This window comes from Meriones unguiculatus, chromosome 2, assembly GCF_030254825.1.
Source record: "Meriones unguiculatus strain TT.TT164.6M chromosome 2, Bangor_MerUng_6.1, whole genome shotgun sequence".
In the NCBI taxonomy this organism is placed as follows: domain Eukaryota; kingdom Metazoa; phylum Chordata; class Mammalia; order Rodentia; family Muridae; genus Meriones; species Meriones unguiculatus.
In genome coordinates this window covers 67,044,678-67,065,199 of record NC_083350.1, presented here as the reverse complement: position 1 = coordinate 67,065,199, position 20,522 = coordinate 67,044,678, and the positions used below count along the sequence as shown (strand labels likewise).

The window sequence follows — 20,522 nt, the reverse complement described above, 5'->3', positions numbered from 1 at the left end:
TTTTCTAAGGTGTTCATTTCCAGAGTAAGGGATGAGTCACAGGGTAGAATTATGTGAAGAATAGAACTCATCACTGGAACCTGTCAAGGGAGATCTTAGAGGACTCGGGAACAAAGCGCCACTGGTGTTCAGGAAGAAGGCCAGTTCTTCCTCAGAACTCCAGCGCTTAAGTCACCAAGGGGTGGAGCAGTCCTGGGAAGTGGTGGGAAGCTGACTCCAGGAAATGTCAAGGGATTACCGGAGTATGAGAAAGAGATGTGAAGGGAGCCTCACCCCAAAAAAGTTCTTCTTCGTCTTCAGCAGACCTCACACCTACTCCTTATGCTATTCTCACGCCATCTGAGGCTGCCAAAGCGTTGTTCCCAGGCGCACTGGAGTTTAGAACAACTCGAGGAAACGCACACTACACTTTCCCCGCTTGAAAGCAAAGTGGGGAGGGGGTTAGCCAGAACATCCCCCACACACACCCATTCCAGGACTCTGAAGCTCAGAGAGATCAAGGAACGAGGACTCTACTTATTCACTCTTAGCATACATTTCTTTTAAAAGGATCTAGTTGAGGGGGTTTGCACAAGGCAATGCTATGTCACTAAGACTCAGTTTCTGTAGCCATAAGATCTTGACTGTGAGGGACCTGTCCCTACCTGTGCTTATGGATAGCCCCTGGGAATTCTGATCAAAGGTTTAAAGTCCATCTATTCCCTGGGACTGACATTCTAAATCCAGTAACCAGTCACATTTTCAGTAATAAAAAAAGACTCAGGAATCCCTTGTGAAAGGAGAGTCCAGGAGAAGTGGAAGATGTCCGGACCTTTTGGACCTCACTCCCACACACCCTGAGGTTCCCTGGTCCTCCAGGCTTCCTTCAAGATCAACTCGGGCCTACTGCTTCAGGCTCAGAGCTAAAGGGCACTATCAAGTCAGTAACGCTTTTGCACCTAGCACAATGAACTTTTCCCTTGTCCAAGAGACCCACATAAAACTACAATTTGTGGCATTCTTGTCCCAGATGCCCCAAAGGCCTACTCACTCCGGGGCTGGGGTTGGGGGGTTGTTCTTGAGTCTTCTGACTCCTTAGGGAGATCCAGTTATGTCCCAAATAAAGCTACTTTGGTTTTGGCTAACAAAAGCCCTGCAAGAGGGCTTGAGATCCTGGCTGTTTTACTTCTTAAAGCAAGAATCAGTCTGAACAGGAGTTGAGATGAAAATCCATACTCCTTCCAGGCCAAGATCCCCGGGCCAGCATGCAGACTTCCCAGAGAATGAGGGGATCAGTGGTCACTTCGTGTCCACCCGTCTCCTGACTTTGGAAGAAAGTCCAGACTCTCTCTTCATTCCAGCTCTGACTTCTCTCTCGAATCCTACCCGCAGCACAGAACCCTCAAAGGCAACACGTCCTTTTTCTGACCCCAAGGACTTTTTGGTGTCCTCCGCCAGGCAGCTGCTCTCAGTCAGGGCGGCCTGCACCCGGAGCTCCGGTGACTGTGCTCCAGGCCCCGGCACTGCCCTGGCGCACCCCGCTCTGCCCAGGGATCCCCGAGGCCAGGGTTTTGGCTGGGCGTCCGCGATCCGCCCCCGTCTCCATCCGCGCGCGCCTATTACAGCTCGCGGCCACACTCCCTCCCCTGCGGGACCTTGGCGCCCGGGTCGCTCGGCTCTCCGCCACCCTCCCTCACCGCTAACAACTGCAGTTTAAGAAGTCGCGAGTCCCTGGGACCACACTTGGACCAGTCTCCCCAGGTCCAAAGTTCCTCTCCCCGTCCCCCGGGATGGTCCCGGAGCTCACCGCGAGGGTCAGCAGGTGCCCCAGACCGAGGGCTAGGTTCCTGGAGCGCTTAGGTCCCGCAGCCGCCATGGCCAGCTCAAGGGACAGGTCGCCGCCCTGCACCCGCTGCGCAGAGGTGGAACGCGCACAGGCGCTTTTCTCACACCGGTCTGATGCTCCCGCCTTGGTCCCCAGGGGCTTTTCCTCTAGCCGAGGGTGGAGCTCCAGGCAAGTCCAAAAGACTCCAGTGGGCCACTCCTTGTTATTTTTCCTGAGTCTTCATGGCTTTAAGAATCCGACCGGTGGGAACTCCCTCTCGACGACACCCTTTCACCTGGTTAGGTGTTTCTCGCCAGCCAGCAGACGCCACCTATATGTCCCTTGTCACCCCCCCCGCCCCCACCCCGCCCCCACCCCGCCCCGGTGGCCGCCTGGCAGGATTAACAGCTGGCCCTGCCCAGCAGGAGCCCTGACTGTACTTAGACTCATCGGAGAGCTCTGGCCCTGACCCCGCCCAGCGCACTGCCCGCTGCAGGAGGAGGTCTCTGCCCTGAGGTTAACTCCCAGACCCACAACTACCTTGGATCAACTGGCTGAATTAGTCACAGCTGCCTGAAGCTAGCCTGATAAGAGTTGGACTCAAGGCAGATTCTACTGTGCAAATCAAAGTCCCACTGACATGGAAATAAGGTTCCAATAGTAGTTCCATCCTAGAAGGTCTCAAGGTTTAGAAATTACGCACATTGACACGGGTTCGATAATTTAGGGGGAAAAGGAAAGTTAGGAAGGGAGCTAAGGAAAGGGGGGGGGGGAGTAGGGTGAGAGGGAAAGAGGGAAGGACGAAATAATAAAAACCAAAGTTACCCAAAGTCACAAGAAAACACATCAACTGAGGCCTAGCCTTGCCATATCTGAAGAGGTTTTCCTGTGATTTTCTCGGAACAGCACCCACGTGAGAGTCCTAGGTGTCCTGGTACCAATTATTGTTCTCTGTACTGTCATCAGGATTAGAGTTCATGGTGAAAAGTGAACAAGAACAGGAGAATTTGCGTTCTGCTTTGACGTGCGCTTAAGCCTGAGTTACAGGGGCTTAACCAGGAAGTTAAGTCTGAGAGCTCCTTGCTTTGCGCTGACTCCTTTTTCTGACTCACCCTTCTGCACCTCTTTTCAAAGCCACCTTGAAAGTCTCCTCAGGAAGACAAATGTGTCCTTTCCCGGTTGCCTGGTTTAAGGACAGTTACAGAAAACAAGTTGGAAGAGCTGACGACAGCACTGAGTACCGTTTCAGTTATCAAAAATGTTTCCTCCCCCCGCTATGAACAGAGCCCAGAATGATGATGATACCAATCACATGTTAAACCCAAAATTAATGTCTAATGGTAAGTGCCTGACCTGGTGTTTTCTATTAATGAATGCTGCGTCAGTGAGTGTTCTATTGTCTCCATAGCCATAAAAGTACCAGTCTTTGCTAGTAAAATAAGCCTGGGTCATGAGTCTGAGTATCATGTTTTGTTTTCTTACTTCTTAACCCACATTCATGTTTGCCCAGGGATGATTTCATAAATGTCTATCAACTCATTGGTGATGACACCACCAATGACACCAAAGCTTAGTGTCCAACTCTAAGCTTTCCAGAAAGTACAGAAGCCAGCTGGTTTCAGCATCACAGCTCTTGACAACAGGACATTGCCAAACTCTTGCCATCCTTCAGCCTCCAATACCTTTGGGATGGCTCATGCTCTTCCTCATTCCACAAAGGGGTGAGGGAGCGATTAGACAATTCCTCTCAGAGATAACAGATAAATGAAGCTTTTAAAATAGCAACTGTTATTTGTTCTTTCATGAAAATTTAGATAGAAAATTACATCTTCTAAGTAAATGTTCTGCCTTGATGGATTAGAGTAGATGGCCATTGTAAATCCTTGAACCGGTTTTGAAACATCCTACTGTGGTGGTGTGAGAAGTGGAGATGCACATGACTTTCTCTGAGAATGTCTTTTGGCTGAGAACAGAACTCTTGAGACATAAGCCAGCTCTGGGTTACTCTAATGGAGGCAAAGTAAGGACCAGTTTCCTGTCCACCTTGTCCTGCTATGGGAATTCCTCAGGCATCAGCCCTCAGAACTGACAAGAAAAGTAATCCAAAACAAGGGGTGCTGAGCTATGGCACGTCCTCCAGCTAAAACTAAACTACTGAACTGGTTGTGAGAGAGTTACAAAGAGACAGCTGGAGACAGAGGTTGCTTACATGGATATCACAGCGTCTGAACCAGAAACTCCTTAGAGATAGGAACAACGTAAAACCTGAAATCCAGGGTCAAAAATCTACCCTGCAGCTTCATAGCCTTCTAGTTTCAGAAGCCAGAAACTAAACGTCCGCTGAAGTAAACAAGCGAATGTACAAAAATCCTACTTGCACAGATGTGTGCAGGCTCCTGCCACGGAACAGATTAATTCTTGGGAGATCCCCAACTCCACCCCCACAACTGTCAGAGTCCTTGAAAGAGAAACTTGTGCTTGAATGTGGCTCTCAGGAGGACTCTGTTTATCCAAGGTGTGTCCCTAATACCGAATCGACAGTGGAGCAAGTATGACAGAAATCTAAGAAGAAAAATAAAACAAGACTCAAGTACACTGCTTAGATCTCATAGAGGTGGAGTAGAAAGTGAATGTGATAACAAGGGCACAACTATTCACTGCTCAGGGTAGTCACAAAAGGTGTATGATGCACTCAGAATAAATGCTCTAAATGCTCCTGAAGTCCTTTTGTGTCTGCAACTATGGGCACACCTCTTCTCCACACCATCCTTCCCAGTCTCTGGCCCACTTACAATACATGACGGAGAGGTTGTGGAGAAAGCAGAAACCTCCTCCATTGCTGGTGGGAATGCAAACTTGTACAACCACTTTGTAAATCAATCTAGCGCTTTCTCAGACAATTAGGAATAGTGCTTCCTTGAGATCCAGCTATACCACTCCTAGGCATACATCCAAAATATGCTCAAGTACACAACAAGGACATTTGCTCAACCATGTTCGCAGCAGCTTTATTCATAATAGCCAGAACCTGGAAACAGCCCAGATGCCCCTCAAGGGAGGAATGGATACAGAAATTGTGGTACATCTACACAGTGGAATACTCCTCAGCCCACTTACATCACATGCTCCATCTCATTTTTGTGACTCTTCCCTGCTTTTCTAGTATGCTTCTGTAAAAGGCTCTCTATTTAGTGTAGGTTTAGTTATAATGCTAATTCACTCACCACTTCAAGGCCTCCAACCTCTTCTCAATAGCAAGTGAAGACATCCTTTGGTAACTCTGATTTAACTATATGAAACTAAAATGAGACTATATAAGGTTTGTATACTTATTGAAAATTTGCACCAATTTAAAAAAATTAATTTTTTTCTAATACCTTCTTGTGTTTCTGTTAAATAAAATGGTTACTTTCTACATTTCACATACTTCGTTTAAGCTTGCTTTTCAAAATTAGTGTCAGTGAAGTGGAAAATATACATGGGAGCCAGCGACAGAGAGTGTGTCTGAGTTTAAAGCCCATGACAAACAAGCCCAGGTTATCAGTCCTGGTTTTCTTCTTCCTTGTTGGCTGTGCCTGTGTATTCTCTTCGGATTGTGTCTAGACTGACCCTTGTACCTTATCCAACTTAAAATTATTCCTGCAATCTCAGTATTGGTGCACACACATGCATGCACCCACACACCCACATGCAAACACCTGTGTTCTTCAGACCCTTGCACTCATAGGCTTCTTTTGCTGTGAGTGCTATGGTATATTTTTTCTTCTGCTTGAAGATCTCTTCTGTGCTCCTGGGAAAACTAACTTTTTTCCTGTCTAAAAGTGTCAACTTTCATTTATTCCCTGACCAGGTAAAATCCACTTCATTAAACCAGTTCAGAACATTTGACAAAATTACAATGATAAATTTGTTAGGGTGTGTTTTTAAGTAATATTTCTCACTCACCAAAGATTACATTTAATGATTACGTTTTTTTAGTTCACCCTTATGTCTCCCATACTAATACAATTCCCAAATAGTCAACACTTAAGTATTTGTGGGATCAATGAGCAAATGAGCAAATAAATGATTGACGAATATACAGTGCATTTGGACATATTTATTGACATGTAATCCTTTTCTTTTTCTAATCTCCACACATATTCACATATTTGATTGATGTCTTGGATCACACTTATTAAGACTGGAATTCCTGATAAGTATAAAAGACACTGAACATGATAAAGACGAGCCTACGAGGAATGACAACTGTTGTTTCTGTAAAGGAGTAAACAAACACGCTTGATGTTTTTAACTTATAATTTAAGAAAGATGAGTGTGCAATAAGAACTTAATGGCTACAAATACATACATACATACATACATACATACATACATACATACATAAAGGCGGCAGACACTAGAGTGGTTAATTTGAGAGTCACCTGAGAGAAATTCCATAAAGGAGCGGATTTTCCCCCAGGTGACAAGCACCTTAAAAAGAAGTGCTTCTCCCAGGTGAGGGAACTCGTCCTTTGTTACTGTAGGTGCCCTCCTCCTCTAATACCACATTAGGCCCAACTGAGGCACCCAGCCTCGTAGACTGGCCAGGAAAAAGGTTCGTGGCTTCTCAGACAGGCAGACAACCACTGCTGGACTGTCCAGTCTCCATCATGTAAACCATTCTGGTAAGTTCTCTTCTTTTCTGTCAGTTCTGTCTCTCTGGAGGATCTTGACTGATACAGACACCATGATGAAAAGAAGAAATCGCTGAGAGATGGACCCGAAAGAACAGTCACGGTTAGATAAGTACAAAACTGAGCCGGTACTCAAAAGCACATGCAAAGTAGCTTCTAGTCTGTCCAACCTGTGCTGAGGCCAGAGAGCTATAAAGTTAATGGAAGACAGTGCAGAATGAAAGACTGTATCCCTGGAGGTGGAAAGGGTTTTTCAAAATTAAGAATGGTGCTTCCTCAACATCTAGCTATACCACTCCTAGGCATATATCCAAAATATGCTCAAGTCTACAACAAGGACATGTGCTCAACCATGTTTGTAGCAGCTTTATTCATAATAGCCAGAATCTGGAAACAACCCAAATGTTCTTCAACTAAGGAATGGAGACAGAAATTGTCATACATTTACACAATGGAATACTATTCAGTAATTAAAAACAAGGAAATCAGAAATTTGCAGGCAAATGGTAGGAACTAGAAAAGATCATCCTGAGTGAGATATCCCAGAAGCAGAAAGACACACATGGTATATACTCACTTATAAGTGGATATTAAACATATAATATAGGAGAATCACACTAAAGTCTATACACCTAAAGAAGCTAAGCAAAATGGAGGACTCTGGGTAAGATGCTCGATGCTTACTCAGAAAGGCAAACAGGATAGACATTGGAAAAGGAAGAAAACAGGGAACAAGACAGGAACCTACCACAGAGGGCCTATGAAAGACTCTACCCTTCAGGTAGAAGCAGATACTGAGACTCATAACCAAACTTTGGACAGAGTTCAGGGAATCCTATGAAGGAATGGGGAGATAGAAAGACCTGGAGGGGACAAGAGCTCCACAAGAAAAGCTATAGCACCAAAACAGGGGTCCAGGGGTCTTTTGTGAGACTGATACTCCAACTAAGGACCATGCATGGAGATAACCTAGAATCCCTGCACAGATGTAGCCCATGGCAGCTCAGTGTCCTATTGGGTACACTAGTAAGGGGAACAAGGACTGTCTCTGACATGAACTCAGTGGCTGGCTTTTTGATCACCTCCCCCTGAGTGATGGGGGGGGGCAGGGTGCAGCCTTACCAGACAACAGAGGAAGACTATGCAGACAGTCCTGATGAGACCTGATAGATTAGGGTCAGATGGAAGGGGAGGAGGACTGCCCCTATCAGTGGCCTGCGGGAGCAGCATGGACAGAGAAGAGGGAGGATAGGGGGGATTGGGAAGGAACAAGAGAGGGCACCACAGCTGTGATACAAAGTGAATAAACTGTAATGAATAAAAATTTTTAAAAAGAAAGGGGTTTTCGAAAGAAATCAGAAGCACTTCTGCCCCACTTCTGCACCATCTTTTTCATGGCTAAGATCAGCCTCTCATCTTGTGTCATCATCCCCCCACCCCCTGCTCCCACCTGCTCAAGGGCATTGCTGGAACAATTCTGCTGCTTCTCTCCTACATCATTCACTAAACCCATCTCAGTCCTGCAAATAACACATGACAGAAGTCAAAGAGCTCTCTTCCACTCTCCACTCCATTTCTCCTGCTAGCTACCACATCCCATTCATCTGCTCTCCTTTCTAGAAATAGAAATCTTGAAAATTTTTGGTTTCTTGTAAGTTTAAGATTTCTGTTTAACAAAGGACACTGATTGGAAGAAAACTTTTGTGACACAAACAAAACATACCTAGCGTAGACTAGGAACTTCAACACATGCAAGAATATAACAGAGCCTCAAGAGACAAATGAACAAGAAAGGGACCAAGCATTTTAAAACAAAGGAATCCCCATGCATGGAGGTAACTTAGAACCCTTGCACAGAAGTAGCTCAAGGAAGCTCAGTATCCAAGAGGGTTCCCAAGTAATAAGACCAAGGACCATCTCCAATATGAACTCATGGGCTGGCTCTTGGATCACCTCCACCTGAGGCCACAGAGGAAGACAAAGAAGCCAATCCTGATGAGAGCTGATAGACTATGGTCAAATGGAAGGGGAGGAAGACCTCCCCCATCATTGGACTGGGGGAGGGGCATAGGAGAAGAAAAGGGAGGAAAGGTGGAATTGGGAATGGAGGGGGGAGGTGGCTACAACTGGGATACAAAGTGAATAAATTGTAATTAATAAAATAAAAAAGTAAAAAAAAAAAAAGGAATCCCAAAGTGTACAAATGTCTATTTCTAGAAATCAGAGAATGGTATTCTAAAATATTAAATTTATCCTTTTGCCAAATAATATCAAAAGCTGATAAATTCTGGATAATTTGAGAACCATGATAGAATTACAAATTTAAAAGAATATTGAGCAAAGTTATCTAACAATGCCCTCATATTCCATTGCTTGAGCAATCGTCCGCTTATTACACAATTCCAAGAGAGTCTCATAGTTTTCTATAGAAAGTTGTTTGTTATGAGGCAATTAGGAACAATCTACATTATTATCTTTAAAGACAAAAAAAAAATTCATGGTGGTTGATGCCTTCTATCCATCCCTGTTCCTACACTAGGCTCCATATGGAAGAATTACTGGCTCTCACAAACAGAATCCAATCAAATAGCTGAAACAGAATATTTCTGAATGAAATGTAAATATAAACAAGCAAAAAGTTTACAACAATAGTGTGCTTTTATGCAAAAAATCACATTCTAAGCAAACTCCTCATGGAGATAAAACATGAGTTTGAAAAATACAGTTGTACAGAGAAGGCTCAGGAGAGAAAGGGCTAACAAAAAGAAATATGTACATATAATATTTAATAATATAAAATAATATTTAACAATGTATACTGCTGTTTGAATTTTGTTCATTTTAAGAGAAACAATGGAAATTAGTGTATTGTTTTCTGTTGTATGTCCTTTTTTTTTAGTAGTATACTCTTGTTTCTATCTTGTAGAATAATAATAAGAACAAGAATAAAAGGAAGTGAAAAGGCCAAGTGAATAGAAATCGATGTTGATACAATGAGGAGCTAGAAATCTTGGTGGTACATAAACACTGTACATCATAACTGGTGGTATGTATGTATAGCTATTAGTTTGTCATACATAATCATAAAATTCGGGATGTCTACCACCATATTCCAAACTTATAAAGAAACAAAGTGTCCTCAAGGTTGGCCAGATTCAATTTTTTATAATGTAACAAAAGCTAAAAATACCAAGTTACCTGTAGTTATAGAAGAAACAAATGAGAAAGCAAACTTCAAATCAGGTCAACCAAATCAGTAGATTTAATGTTTTATGTGAGATGTGAAAAGAGAAACATTTCAAATCACAAAAAGTAAATATCCATATGAAAATGTTGGGCATAAAACATTTTATTTACTGGAAAACTGTACTGTTATAGGAGAAGGCAAGAAACCTTTATGACACACCCAGATGAAGCCACTAAATTCTATAACCACTGACTAAGAGTCTATTATTCTTTAGGGCTTCTTAGTAATATTACAACCTCATAATGAGTTAAAAAGAAACCCATTTTATTGAAATTCTAAGCAGATAAATGGATCATTAACCTCCAAACAACAAAAACAACACAGTATGAAGAAATTGATGGATACAATTGATAATCTAGAAAAATCCAGTAATGTGTTTTATATTATAAATAAAATAATTTCATTTATAGTATAAATAAAATAATATTTAAAATATTAATGTTTTTAAAGAACCAACAGTTAGACTATAGCTCATGTTAGATAAATAACTTTAGCTGATACTCTTTATGACCACTTTCCACATGTTCAGGAAAAATTATTTTTTTGACGTTTTATTAATAAAATGTGATGAATTAACCTTGAAGTATGTATGGATAAAGAGACCCTCAACAATAGGATTTCAGAATGTTTGACCAGGGCAGCTGACAGATAGAAGAGAGTGTCATATTAGCAGCCGTCACTGTGCCTAAAGAACATTTAGTGGCATGGTGGAGAGAGAAAACAGTAATTGTTGATGGGCACTGTGGCCAGGTCCTCTTCTGGGTGCTCCCACCATTATCCAGTTTGAAGTTGCGAGGAGAAACTCCCCAGAGCTCCTCTTTATCCATCTTTGTATACCTCTCCTCTATTCAAACCTCAGAACATCTGCCTGATCCACCACTGACCTGCTTTCCGTTTCACAGAGCACTTGGAAATCATGGAGAACTCCTAGACGCTTCTCTCTGCCTAAACAACTCGGGGCACCTGTGCCAGATAGGTTGTCTCTTCTCCCATTCCTTGTAAACACCACCTCATTCATGACTAAAGTCAGGCTCTCTTCTTGTTCCATCATCCACCTACTCCCACCTGCTCAAGGTCATTGCTGGAAAAATGCTGCCTCTTCTCCCCCACCTCATCCACTAAACCACCTCTGTTTTCCCCATCATACATGAAGAAAAACAAGGAAGGCCCTGTCCTGACTGCTCGCTACCTCATTTCTCCTGCTAGTTACCACATCCCAAAAATAAAAGCATGTTCTTAGAGTTGAATGGAACATGGGGTTTTTTGTTGTTGTTGTTGTTGGTGTTTTTCAGCTTTGTCTTAGTATCTGAATTGCAAGAAGTTGGTCCACGCATCACTGAAACATGTTGACCTTGACTTCTCTTTTTCTTTCCCCTGTCATTAATTGATACCTCTTCCTCCTATAACCTCTCAGTATCGCAGGGGATGGGACTTAGTGCTGGTCCCACATCATAGTACCCAGTATTGTCACTCCCATATTGATCTCATCCAGATGCCGACTTTAAGTCTTGGCAGGATGTTGAGATAAACATGTATAAATATCTGTTATAGGTCTCTCTTTGTATTCTAGATTCTAATGCCTAATACAGTCTTAGCTCTGCTACCTCCAAGGTCTTACAAAATCAATCTTTTTGTTTTCTGTCAACACCTCCTTTCCAGTAGGTGAGGCAAATTTTTGGCTTTTCTCTTTTTTCTTTTTCTAGGGTCAATTCCAAAGATACCTATGGAAAATATCTGGACTTTATCTTTTTCTCACCATCTCTATCAATACCATTCTGCCCTAAACTGCTGTCATCTCTCCTTGGGGTTATGCCAGAAACCTTTTAATTGGTTTTCTTGTTGATAATGCTCATAACTTTACTCTGTTTTCAACCAAGCAACTTTGTTGTCTTTGTCTTTAACTAATTCAGGGCTGAATCTAACAGCATACACCTGTCATCCCAGCCTTCAAGACACTGAGGCAGAAAGACTAGGAGTTCAAGACTAGCCTGGACTACATCGAAAGTCCCTTTCTCAATAAGTCACTGAGAAATAATGAATGTAAAAAGTTGGGGTTGTTATGTTATTGTACTAAGTTACTCTAAAATTTCCTAAAACTTAAAAAAAAAAAAAAATCCCACAGAGGTTTCTCATCCCAATGAGATCAAATGCCAAAGTCTCCGGGATTTGAAAGATCAAGTGCTGCATGGCTATTTCAGTGTGTTCAGAAGGCTTCAGAGTCCTCTCTGAGGGATACATCAAGGGGCTTTCTACAGCCTGCTGCTGTTTCCTGGAAGCTGAAATGTACCTCTCCAAATAGTCTCTGCTCAGTCACAACCACCTAATAGAAAATAAGCTACCTCTTAGTCATTGAGCTCTTACTCATTTTTTGTTTGTTTGTTTGTTTGTTTCAATTTGTTTTTCTTTCTGTGATAGCTTTCTTGAGCTAGAACTTAAGTTGTTCTCTCTGAAGATAATTATATTTGACCAGAAAATACGCTTTCTGGGATTGGGGCTGTAGCTTAGTTGGTAGAGTGATTGCCTAGAATGAACAAAGTTCTGAGTTTAATACACAGCACCTCATAAGTAGATCTAGTGGTGTCTGCCAGTAAACTCAGAGAGGTGGAAGCAGAAAGATCAGAAGATTAAGATTATCTTCAGATACATGTAAAGTCCAAGGCTGGTCAGGGATACAAGAGACTGTTGATGATGATGGTATAGCTAACATATTAGTGTGACTCTCCTTATAGAATACTAGCACCTAGAGTCAGGATGGAAGAACTTAAGTGAACTGAAAGAAATAGACACAAGACAAAATGCTTGCCTTGTCCCTGAGCAAAAACTGAATATGCACAGTTGAGTCTCCACACTAGTTGAGTATACACACAAAATGAGTCAGAGCACTAGTCATTGTTATAGCTATGTAATGATTGACCCCTGCCCTGAATGCACTTCCAACACTTGAGAATAGATTACATGTGTACTAAGTAGTAGCAAAAAAAAAAAAAAAAAAAAAAAAAGAAACATTTAGTGTATCCTTTATGACTAAGTGATAGACAGGAAGGATTTGCCTGAAACTCCCATAAAAAGCTCATGTTCAAATGTCTAATGTAAATGGCTACCTTCACTGCAAAGTAAAATGAGCTCTGCTGTTGTCCTCAATGAAGCTAATGACTTTGTCATTCTCCTACTTGGTCAAGAAACTAGAGTCATGGGAGTCACCCTCTCTTTTCCTGGGTCTCTTGCCAAAGTCCCAGATCATGGATGTGCTGGGCTCAATTCTTAGGTGACCATCTCACCTGATTTCCCAGTCCACCAACCAGCGTCTCCCACTTATTCATTTAATACCAGTTTCCTAGCTGCCCTTTGGAGCTCTGTTGCCTCTTGGTTGTTTGTTTCTACTGCTGGTTTTGGCTCTCATCTCTACTTCCCTATCAACAGAAGGCTGACTGCTGACTTACTTGAGCCATGAAAGAAAAGCCCTGGACTGTTTTGTGTGCATCTTATTTTTGTCCACTTCTGTCATGAAAATCAACCAAAGAACTGCAATGATTAGATTTGTCAATCTATTTCCTGTCTTTAATCTTCTGGTGTTTTTGATTGCTCGGTTTTTGTTGTTGTTGTTTTAAGATAGAGTTTCTCTACATATCTCTGGCTGTCATAAAACTTGCTCTATAGATCAGGCTGACGTAAAACTTAGAGATCTAGCTGCCTCTGCCTTGCAAGTGCTGGAATCAAAGGCATAAGCCACCATCAGCAGGCATTGTCCAATCTTTATATAGTCAGAAAATATAGTCAGTTCTAGATTAGTTGTCTGTCTCAACAATCACTTTAGAGACAGATGTGACAGCTGAAGTTACATTGGTCATCTTGTGTTTACAAAGCGATTTATATAAAAGATAGTAAAACAAAAAACAGTTTCAAGAATGATTAAGTTGCCTCCATATGAGCCCAACATTTGACTTGCTTTGCACTACAGAAAAATTAAATTCTACTTTGCTTAAGGCCCTGCTGACTAGCTGTTATTAAAGACTAATACGTGTCCTAGGCATTCCATTGAGATATATAAGATGCTCATATAGTCTATAACAGAATTCCAATGCAGTTCATTGGAAGCTGTTATAAGCATTGGTCATATAGAGAAACCACAAAATTGTCTTGTCACAGACTGAAACTGCCACCATCTTTATCAATCCCACCTCTACTGGTTCTAAGACGGAAGTGTAGTCAAGGGGGCACAGAAACGGGTTTGAGATTGCAGTGGATGTAAAAGGACAGAATTCTGATGAACTGCAAAGCGAAATCATACCTCAGGCTATGAAATTGCAAGTCAGCATTGAATCTGTCAGACTGAAGGCAACGAGAACAGCATCTCGCCATTCACTGCGAGCATTGTACAGCAGAGCAGAAAGCAAGCATGAAACACTCCGCTTCAGCAGTGTACACTGACAGAAGTTGCTTTCACTTGGTGCTTTGACTCATGCAACAAGTAAAGACTCAATACCATGTAGAGCAACAAGTTAAAAACAAAACCTCAGGCCTGGGATTAAGGCTCTGGGGCAGAGCTGTGCTAAGCATGCATGAGAGGGATTCTATCCCCTGCATAACAAAATGTAAAAACAAAAGCAAAACCTTGCAGAGCCCAGCTGTAAAGTGCTACAGCACAGCAGGGAAAACAGTTCCTTGAATTCAAGAGCATGATAATTTGATTGATAAAATCAACTGCAAAATTGTTCTTAGAGTTGATGGGTCAAAACAATGAAGTTCATCGACCTGACAGGAACCATACAACATCTCATGAGAAAACTTCAGGTCCCTTAAATTCTCTAAAGTCGGTGGTGGGATGATCATTCTGTTCACTGTGCAAAGATTGTCTTTGTATTATAAATATACTGATTTCTGTATGGGCAGAGATCTGGTTACAGGCCAGACTTTGGTATCGTTATTCTTACGACTGCATCATATTTTGTAAACACTCCCTCCAACATCTCCTGATTGGTTTAATAAAGAAGCAGGAGAGGAAATGCAGAACTTCCTGCAGAGATAGGAACTCTGGGAAGGAATCTGAGATAAGGGATTTGCCAGCTCTGAAACCCTCTGCCCTACAGACTATCAAAGTAGATGCTGAGCCTGATGGGCAAGTGTTGGGCAGAGTGAATGGAATTTTATGTAAGAACTGGGAAATAGTAAGAGCTGGAGAGGACAGGGTCTCCACAAGGAGAGCAACAGAACAAGAAAATTTGAACACAGGGAACTTCCCAGAGACTAATACTCCAACCAAGGTCTATTCTTGGAGATAACCCAGAACCCCTGCACAGATGTAGCCCAGGGCAGTTCAGAGTCCAATTGGGTTACATAGTAATGTGAAGAGGGACTGCCTCTGACATAATCTGATTGGCCTGCTCTTTGATCACCTCCCCCTGGGGGGGAGCAGCCTTACCAGGCCATAGTAGAGGACAATGCAGCCACTTTTGATGTGAACTGATGGACTAAGATCAGAAAGGAGAGGAGAACCTCCCCTATCAGTGGACTTGAGGAGTGGCATGCATGCAGAGGGAGGAGGGAGGGTGGGATTGGGAGGAGAGGAGGGAGGGGCTTATAGGGGGATGCAGAATGAATAAAGTGTAATTGAGGAAAAATTTTAAAAAAAGGGGGGGGAAATAATTTAAGAACCTTAAATGACTTTCAAAAGTGGAGCAAAACATGGAGTTAGTCAATTTACATGGAGCATGTCTTGCCCCTGGGGGCAATGGTCTCCTGAACCTACTCAGACCTCAGACACCACCACTGCTAGTTCTAGAACTGATGCAAGATGTTCCAACGAGGGGGTTAAGGCTTCTCATAATATTTCCTATAAGCCCACACCTGTTTGTTTATATCCCCCATTTTTATTCATTATTAGCCAGATAGAGCCAAGTAATTGTGGTGATGATACTTGCTTTTTTGCCCAATGCTGGAATGCTAGTGAATTTAGGTATGCCCTGGTTACTCACATGCCTCGCTGGGTGCCTGTGCCCATTGATGCCCCTCACGCTATGACTCTCTTCAGACAGAAAAGGGATCTTGGAACTACAGCCGCCATTGTTACTGCCATCTCATTGGCGGCTGTTGGAGCTACCACCGTGGCATTAGCCAGGAGTCATACTGTGCAGACTGCTCAGACCCTGAATAATCTTTTAGCCAATGTAGCTCATGCCTTAGATGTACAAAAAGGAATTAATGCTCAACTAAAAGGAGGCTTGATGGTGTTCAATCAGAGGATTGACCTCATGCAGGAGCAAATTGATACCCTATGGCAAATGGCTCAACTTGGCTGTCAATGAAAGTATGCTGGACTTTGTGTCACTAGCATACAACATGAGAATTTTTCCTGTGCTGCAAATCTGTCTAAACAATTGTCTAGCTATATTTTATGTAATTGGACTGGAGAATTCGATACTACGATGGAGCAGCTGAGAGTGGCCATTATCACAGTAAATTCTACCAGAGTGGACGCAGGACTAGCCACAGGATTATCACTATGGATTGCTGCAGCCATGAATCATCTGAAGGAATGGGCGGGCATGGCCTTCTGGTGTTGGTCTCCTTGGTTTGCCTGTGGTATATATGCAAGATTAGAGTCTCACAACAGCGTAATGCAGCCATGACCATTCAGGCCTTTACAGCCATTGAAGCAGGACAGTCTCCCCAAGCATGGTTGGCTACCATAAAAAGCTAAAATGTTACGCTCAGGATGCGAGGCTAAGCACTGCACTCAGGGTCAGCCGCTTTGGACCCAGAGAAGAGCAAGTCTGATTGCACACGGGTTGATGCCCCAGGTCCCGCCCCTGAGAAAAAGGTATCGGTCGGGTCTGATGCTCTTTGGGTGGATGACACCTAAATGAACATCGGTACAAAGTCCCAATTTATTTCTAATATCAGAGATCAGACCTCTACTCTTGCCTGATGCGTCTAAAACAAAAAGGGGGAACTGTAGAGAGCTGCGGAATGCTGTGCCTTAAAGATGGAGCTGGTTTCCGCCTTCCACCTTCCCGATGGTGAGTGCTCTCTGTCACGAACAATTCCACATTTGGCTAAGGCTGAGGATCTGGCTTGCTTCCATGTATGTGGACCTATCTGCATTGCCCACGTGGCATGCTGAGGTTGGCTACCCAGAGGCTACTTAAGCTGTGGGCTGGCTTTCCCCAGGGTCCGATGATTGTTCAAGGTTCCTGAATAAACTGCATTGAAAAAAAAAAAAAGGGATTTGCCAGGCAGACAAGGTGCCAGAACTAAGATAGTTAGGAGAGGTAGCAAGACACGTGGCGGAATATACATTAATATAAACAGGACAATTTACGTTAAGAGCTACTTGGGGAACAAGTCTAAGTTAAGGCCTAGCTTTCCCGATTAATAAAAGATCTCCATGTCATTATTGAGAACTGGTGGTCCAAGAAAGTCGGCTTATAATTGGCACCCAAGGGTTATAGCCAGGCTTCTGGGTTTAGTGGGGCAGGAAGAGAGTACCTTCTAGCTATCTATTATTATCCTGGTCTTACTTCCAGCAAGTGGTTAATCACTTTGCTTTGGGGTTCACTGAAAGAGCTCTAAGATATTATCAGCCTCATTGGTTTGAACTCTGAATAAGAAAACAATGAGTTATTGGCAGACATTGGCAGATTCATTCCTCCAATCTTACCAACAGGGAGGTTAAGGAAGGAGAACCCCAAGGTCAAGGTCATCCAGGGCTACACAGCAAGTTCTGGGCCAGCCTGGGCTCCATGAGACCCTGGCATAAAGACAGAAAGGGAGGGGGAAAGAGAAAGGAAAAGAGGGAGAGAAAGAAAGAAATGAAGGGATCTAGAAAATAACATTGTTGGATCACAACTTAAGTAAAATATATATATATATATATATATATATATATATATATATATATATATATATTTAGAGCCAGTCTTTGTTATCTGTGGAAGTTTAGAATCAGCTACATAATAACAAAAAAACTAAAATTTTATGTCTGTGATACATAGAAGTCTACTAACTTAATATCATGGCAGAGGCTCCATCAAGTTACCAAGGTAGCCCTGGTCCTCCAATCATCTATGCTGTAGGAATATAGGAGACCCGCTTTTAGATGGAGCCTGAAATTTGAATTCAGGCTTGCACAGCAAGTGCTTTTATCAACTGAGTCATCTTCCTAGACCTCATCTTAGCATTTTTTTCTACACTGTTTCCCAGCCTGATTGGGGGGAAGGGAAAGCAACCTAGACAGAATTTGATTACTTACACAAAGGACTTGCTTTTGCCAATGTCTTAGTCACACCTATAATATTCTGTATCAGCCACACCCAACAAATAAAACTTTAAAAGCATGCATAATCACAAACTGTACAAAAAAGAGACTACATCAAGCCACCTGTTTGTCACAGCAATCCTAGCAGTGTTATTTCGGTCATGGAAATTATTCAACTTGGTTAGCAAATAAAACTGTATAAATTGTTTAACTACGCCTGATCAAACCTTGCATCAAATCACACACACTCAGACATATACATTCATACATAGACATATTCATACTTGTACATACACACACACACACACACATATATATATACATAGTCTCACACATTTACATGTACTCATACATACTCATACACTCCTACATATGCACACACCATACATCAAAATTTACCTTTGTTAAACGTGATTTTTTTTAATTCAGGGTGGAAAAAACAAATTTATTTATTAAGTGACAATAAAAATGTCCCTTATTGAAATCGTGAAATTTGCAGGCAAATGGTGGGAACTAGAAAAGATCATCTTGAGTGAGTTAACTCAGAAGCAGAAAGACACACATGGTATATACACTCACTCATAAGTGGTTATAAGACATATGATATAGGATAAACATGCTAAAATATGTACACCTAAAGAAGTTAAGCAAAAAGAAGAACCCTGGGTAAGATGCTCACTCCTCATTCAGAAAGGCAAACAAGATAGACATCAGAAGAGGGAGAAAATGGAACAGGATAGGCGCCTACCATAAAGGGCCTTTGAAAGACTCTATCCAACAGGGTATCAAAGCAGATGCTGAAACTCATAGTCAAACTTTTGTGCAGGAAATCTTATGAAAGAAGGGGGAGATAGAAAGACCTGGAGGGGCCAGAAGCTCCACAAGGAGAGCAAAAAATCTCGGCCCAGGGGTCTTTTCTGAGACTGATACTCCAACCAAGAACCATGCATGGAGATAAACTAGAACCCCTGCACAGAGGTAGCCCATGGCAGCTTAGTGTCCAAGTGAGTACCCTCGTAAGGGGAACAGGGGCTGTCTCTGATATCAACTCAGTGGCTGGCTCTTTGATCACCTCCCCTCAGAAGGGAAAACCCTTACCAGGCCACAGAGGAAGATAATGCAGCCACTCCTGATGAAACCTGATAAACTAGGGTTAGATGGGAGGGGAGGAAGACCTCCCCTATCAGTGGACTTGGGGAGGGGCATGGGAAAAGAAGAGGGAGGGAGGGAGGGAGAGAGAGATTGGGAGGGCATGAGGGAGGGGGCTAAGCTGAGATAAAAAGTGAATAAACTGTAATAAATTTAAAAAAAATAAAAAATTTTTAAAACACACTAAAAATGTGCCTTATTAAATTTTGAGTACATTATATGTTCTTATGATCTTGTTAAGACACAAAGTCTTCAAAAAGTCAGTAGTCCACAACAGAGAGGAGAGGCTGATCCTTTGCAAGTGATTAGAGATGGTTTTGAATGTGGGTCACTAACTCAGCAAAAATAACTTCCTTGGGCCTGTTGTTCTAGGCAACCTGCCCTGTTAGCTGTAATCAGCTAATGGCCTCATTTACTTCTGGCACATTCTCTCTTTCCTCTCACCCAGTCACTTACATGGTGCTTATCAAGGTTTCATGTGCATGCACATCTACTGGCGCTCTTCCTAAAACGCAGATTCCAGTTCAGTAAGGCTGAGGTCGGGCTGAGATGCCCCTGCCCTGATAGGACGTCAGGAGCCGACCAGAGGACAGAGATAATGAAAGCACAGGCAGAGCTCTGAGAGGAACAAGAGCAGAGCTCTGAGGGGAACGAGAGCAGAGGACTTGGGTCCTAAGGTGGACCGCATCAGAAATCTGAGCGGAGGGTCCCAGCTCAGAGCCCCCTCTGTGGGACATTCAGGCCAGGACTCAAGAATGTGCATGTCTGAGAATTACCCAGCTAATGCTCTTGGCGCTGCTTTTCCATTTGAGCAACGGGAGCAACGACGGCACAGAATGTAACAGACCGCTGTTACCGGATAGCTGCATAGGTACGGAATCGGAGCTATGTAACCATTGTTTCGTTTGTAACTCCTCATTTAACTACACATTTTATGGGAGGCAAAGTGAAAGAAAGAAAATTCTTCTGTTTCCACTCTGGGTTTCATTTTGCATTGGAGTCTTGGGGATCAAAACCAGCTGCTCACACGTGTTAAACAGCAATTTGGCCATGAATCACACCCCTCTCCTTTCCCATTCTGGACTGAAGCTTCTCTAACTTTTCCTGAACTTCAATAGAGAGAAAATAGCTCCATGTGAGTTTTCAGGTATGAAAACCTTTCATAGCTCAACCATAGCCTTGAAATTATTTTTTTCTTTTCTTTTCTTTCTTTCTTTCTTTCTTTCTTTCTTTCTTTCTTTCTTTTTTTTTGGGGGGGGATTCACAGTGTCATGTTATGTGGTTTAAATTTCCTAAATATCAGAAATAAGATTCCACAGTTTCAGATGTTAATTGCTGCACATTGATAACCAAACACAAATTTCAAATCCTATGCATTCATGTTCTCATGCC

The 20,522-nt window shown here is 42.6% G+C and overlaps 1 protein-coding gene across 2 annotated transcripts in view; it reads right to left on the bottom strand.

Annotated features, from left to right (window-relative positions):
* Positions 1–2,141, bottom strand: part of LOC110541476 (desmocollin-2) — a 32,425-nt gene extending 30,284 nt beyond the window's left edge. The window contains exon 1 of one of the 2 annotated variants that reach the window (XM_060377643.1): positions 1,787–2,141. In XM_060377643.1, the coding sequence (XP_060233626.1) occupies positions 1,787–1,855 (69 nt within the window). In that variant the 5' untranslated portion in view covers positions 1,856–2,141. The remainder of the gene's footprint in view (positions 1–1,786) is intronic. The other variant, XM_060377642.1, reaches the window with a different exon arrangement.
* Positions 2,142–20,522: the final 18,381 nt, after the last annotated feature.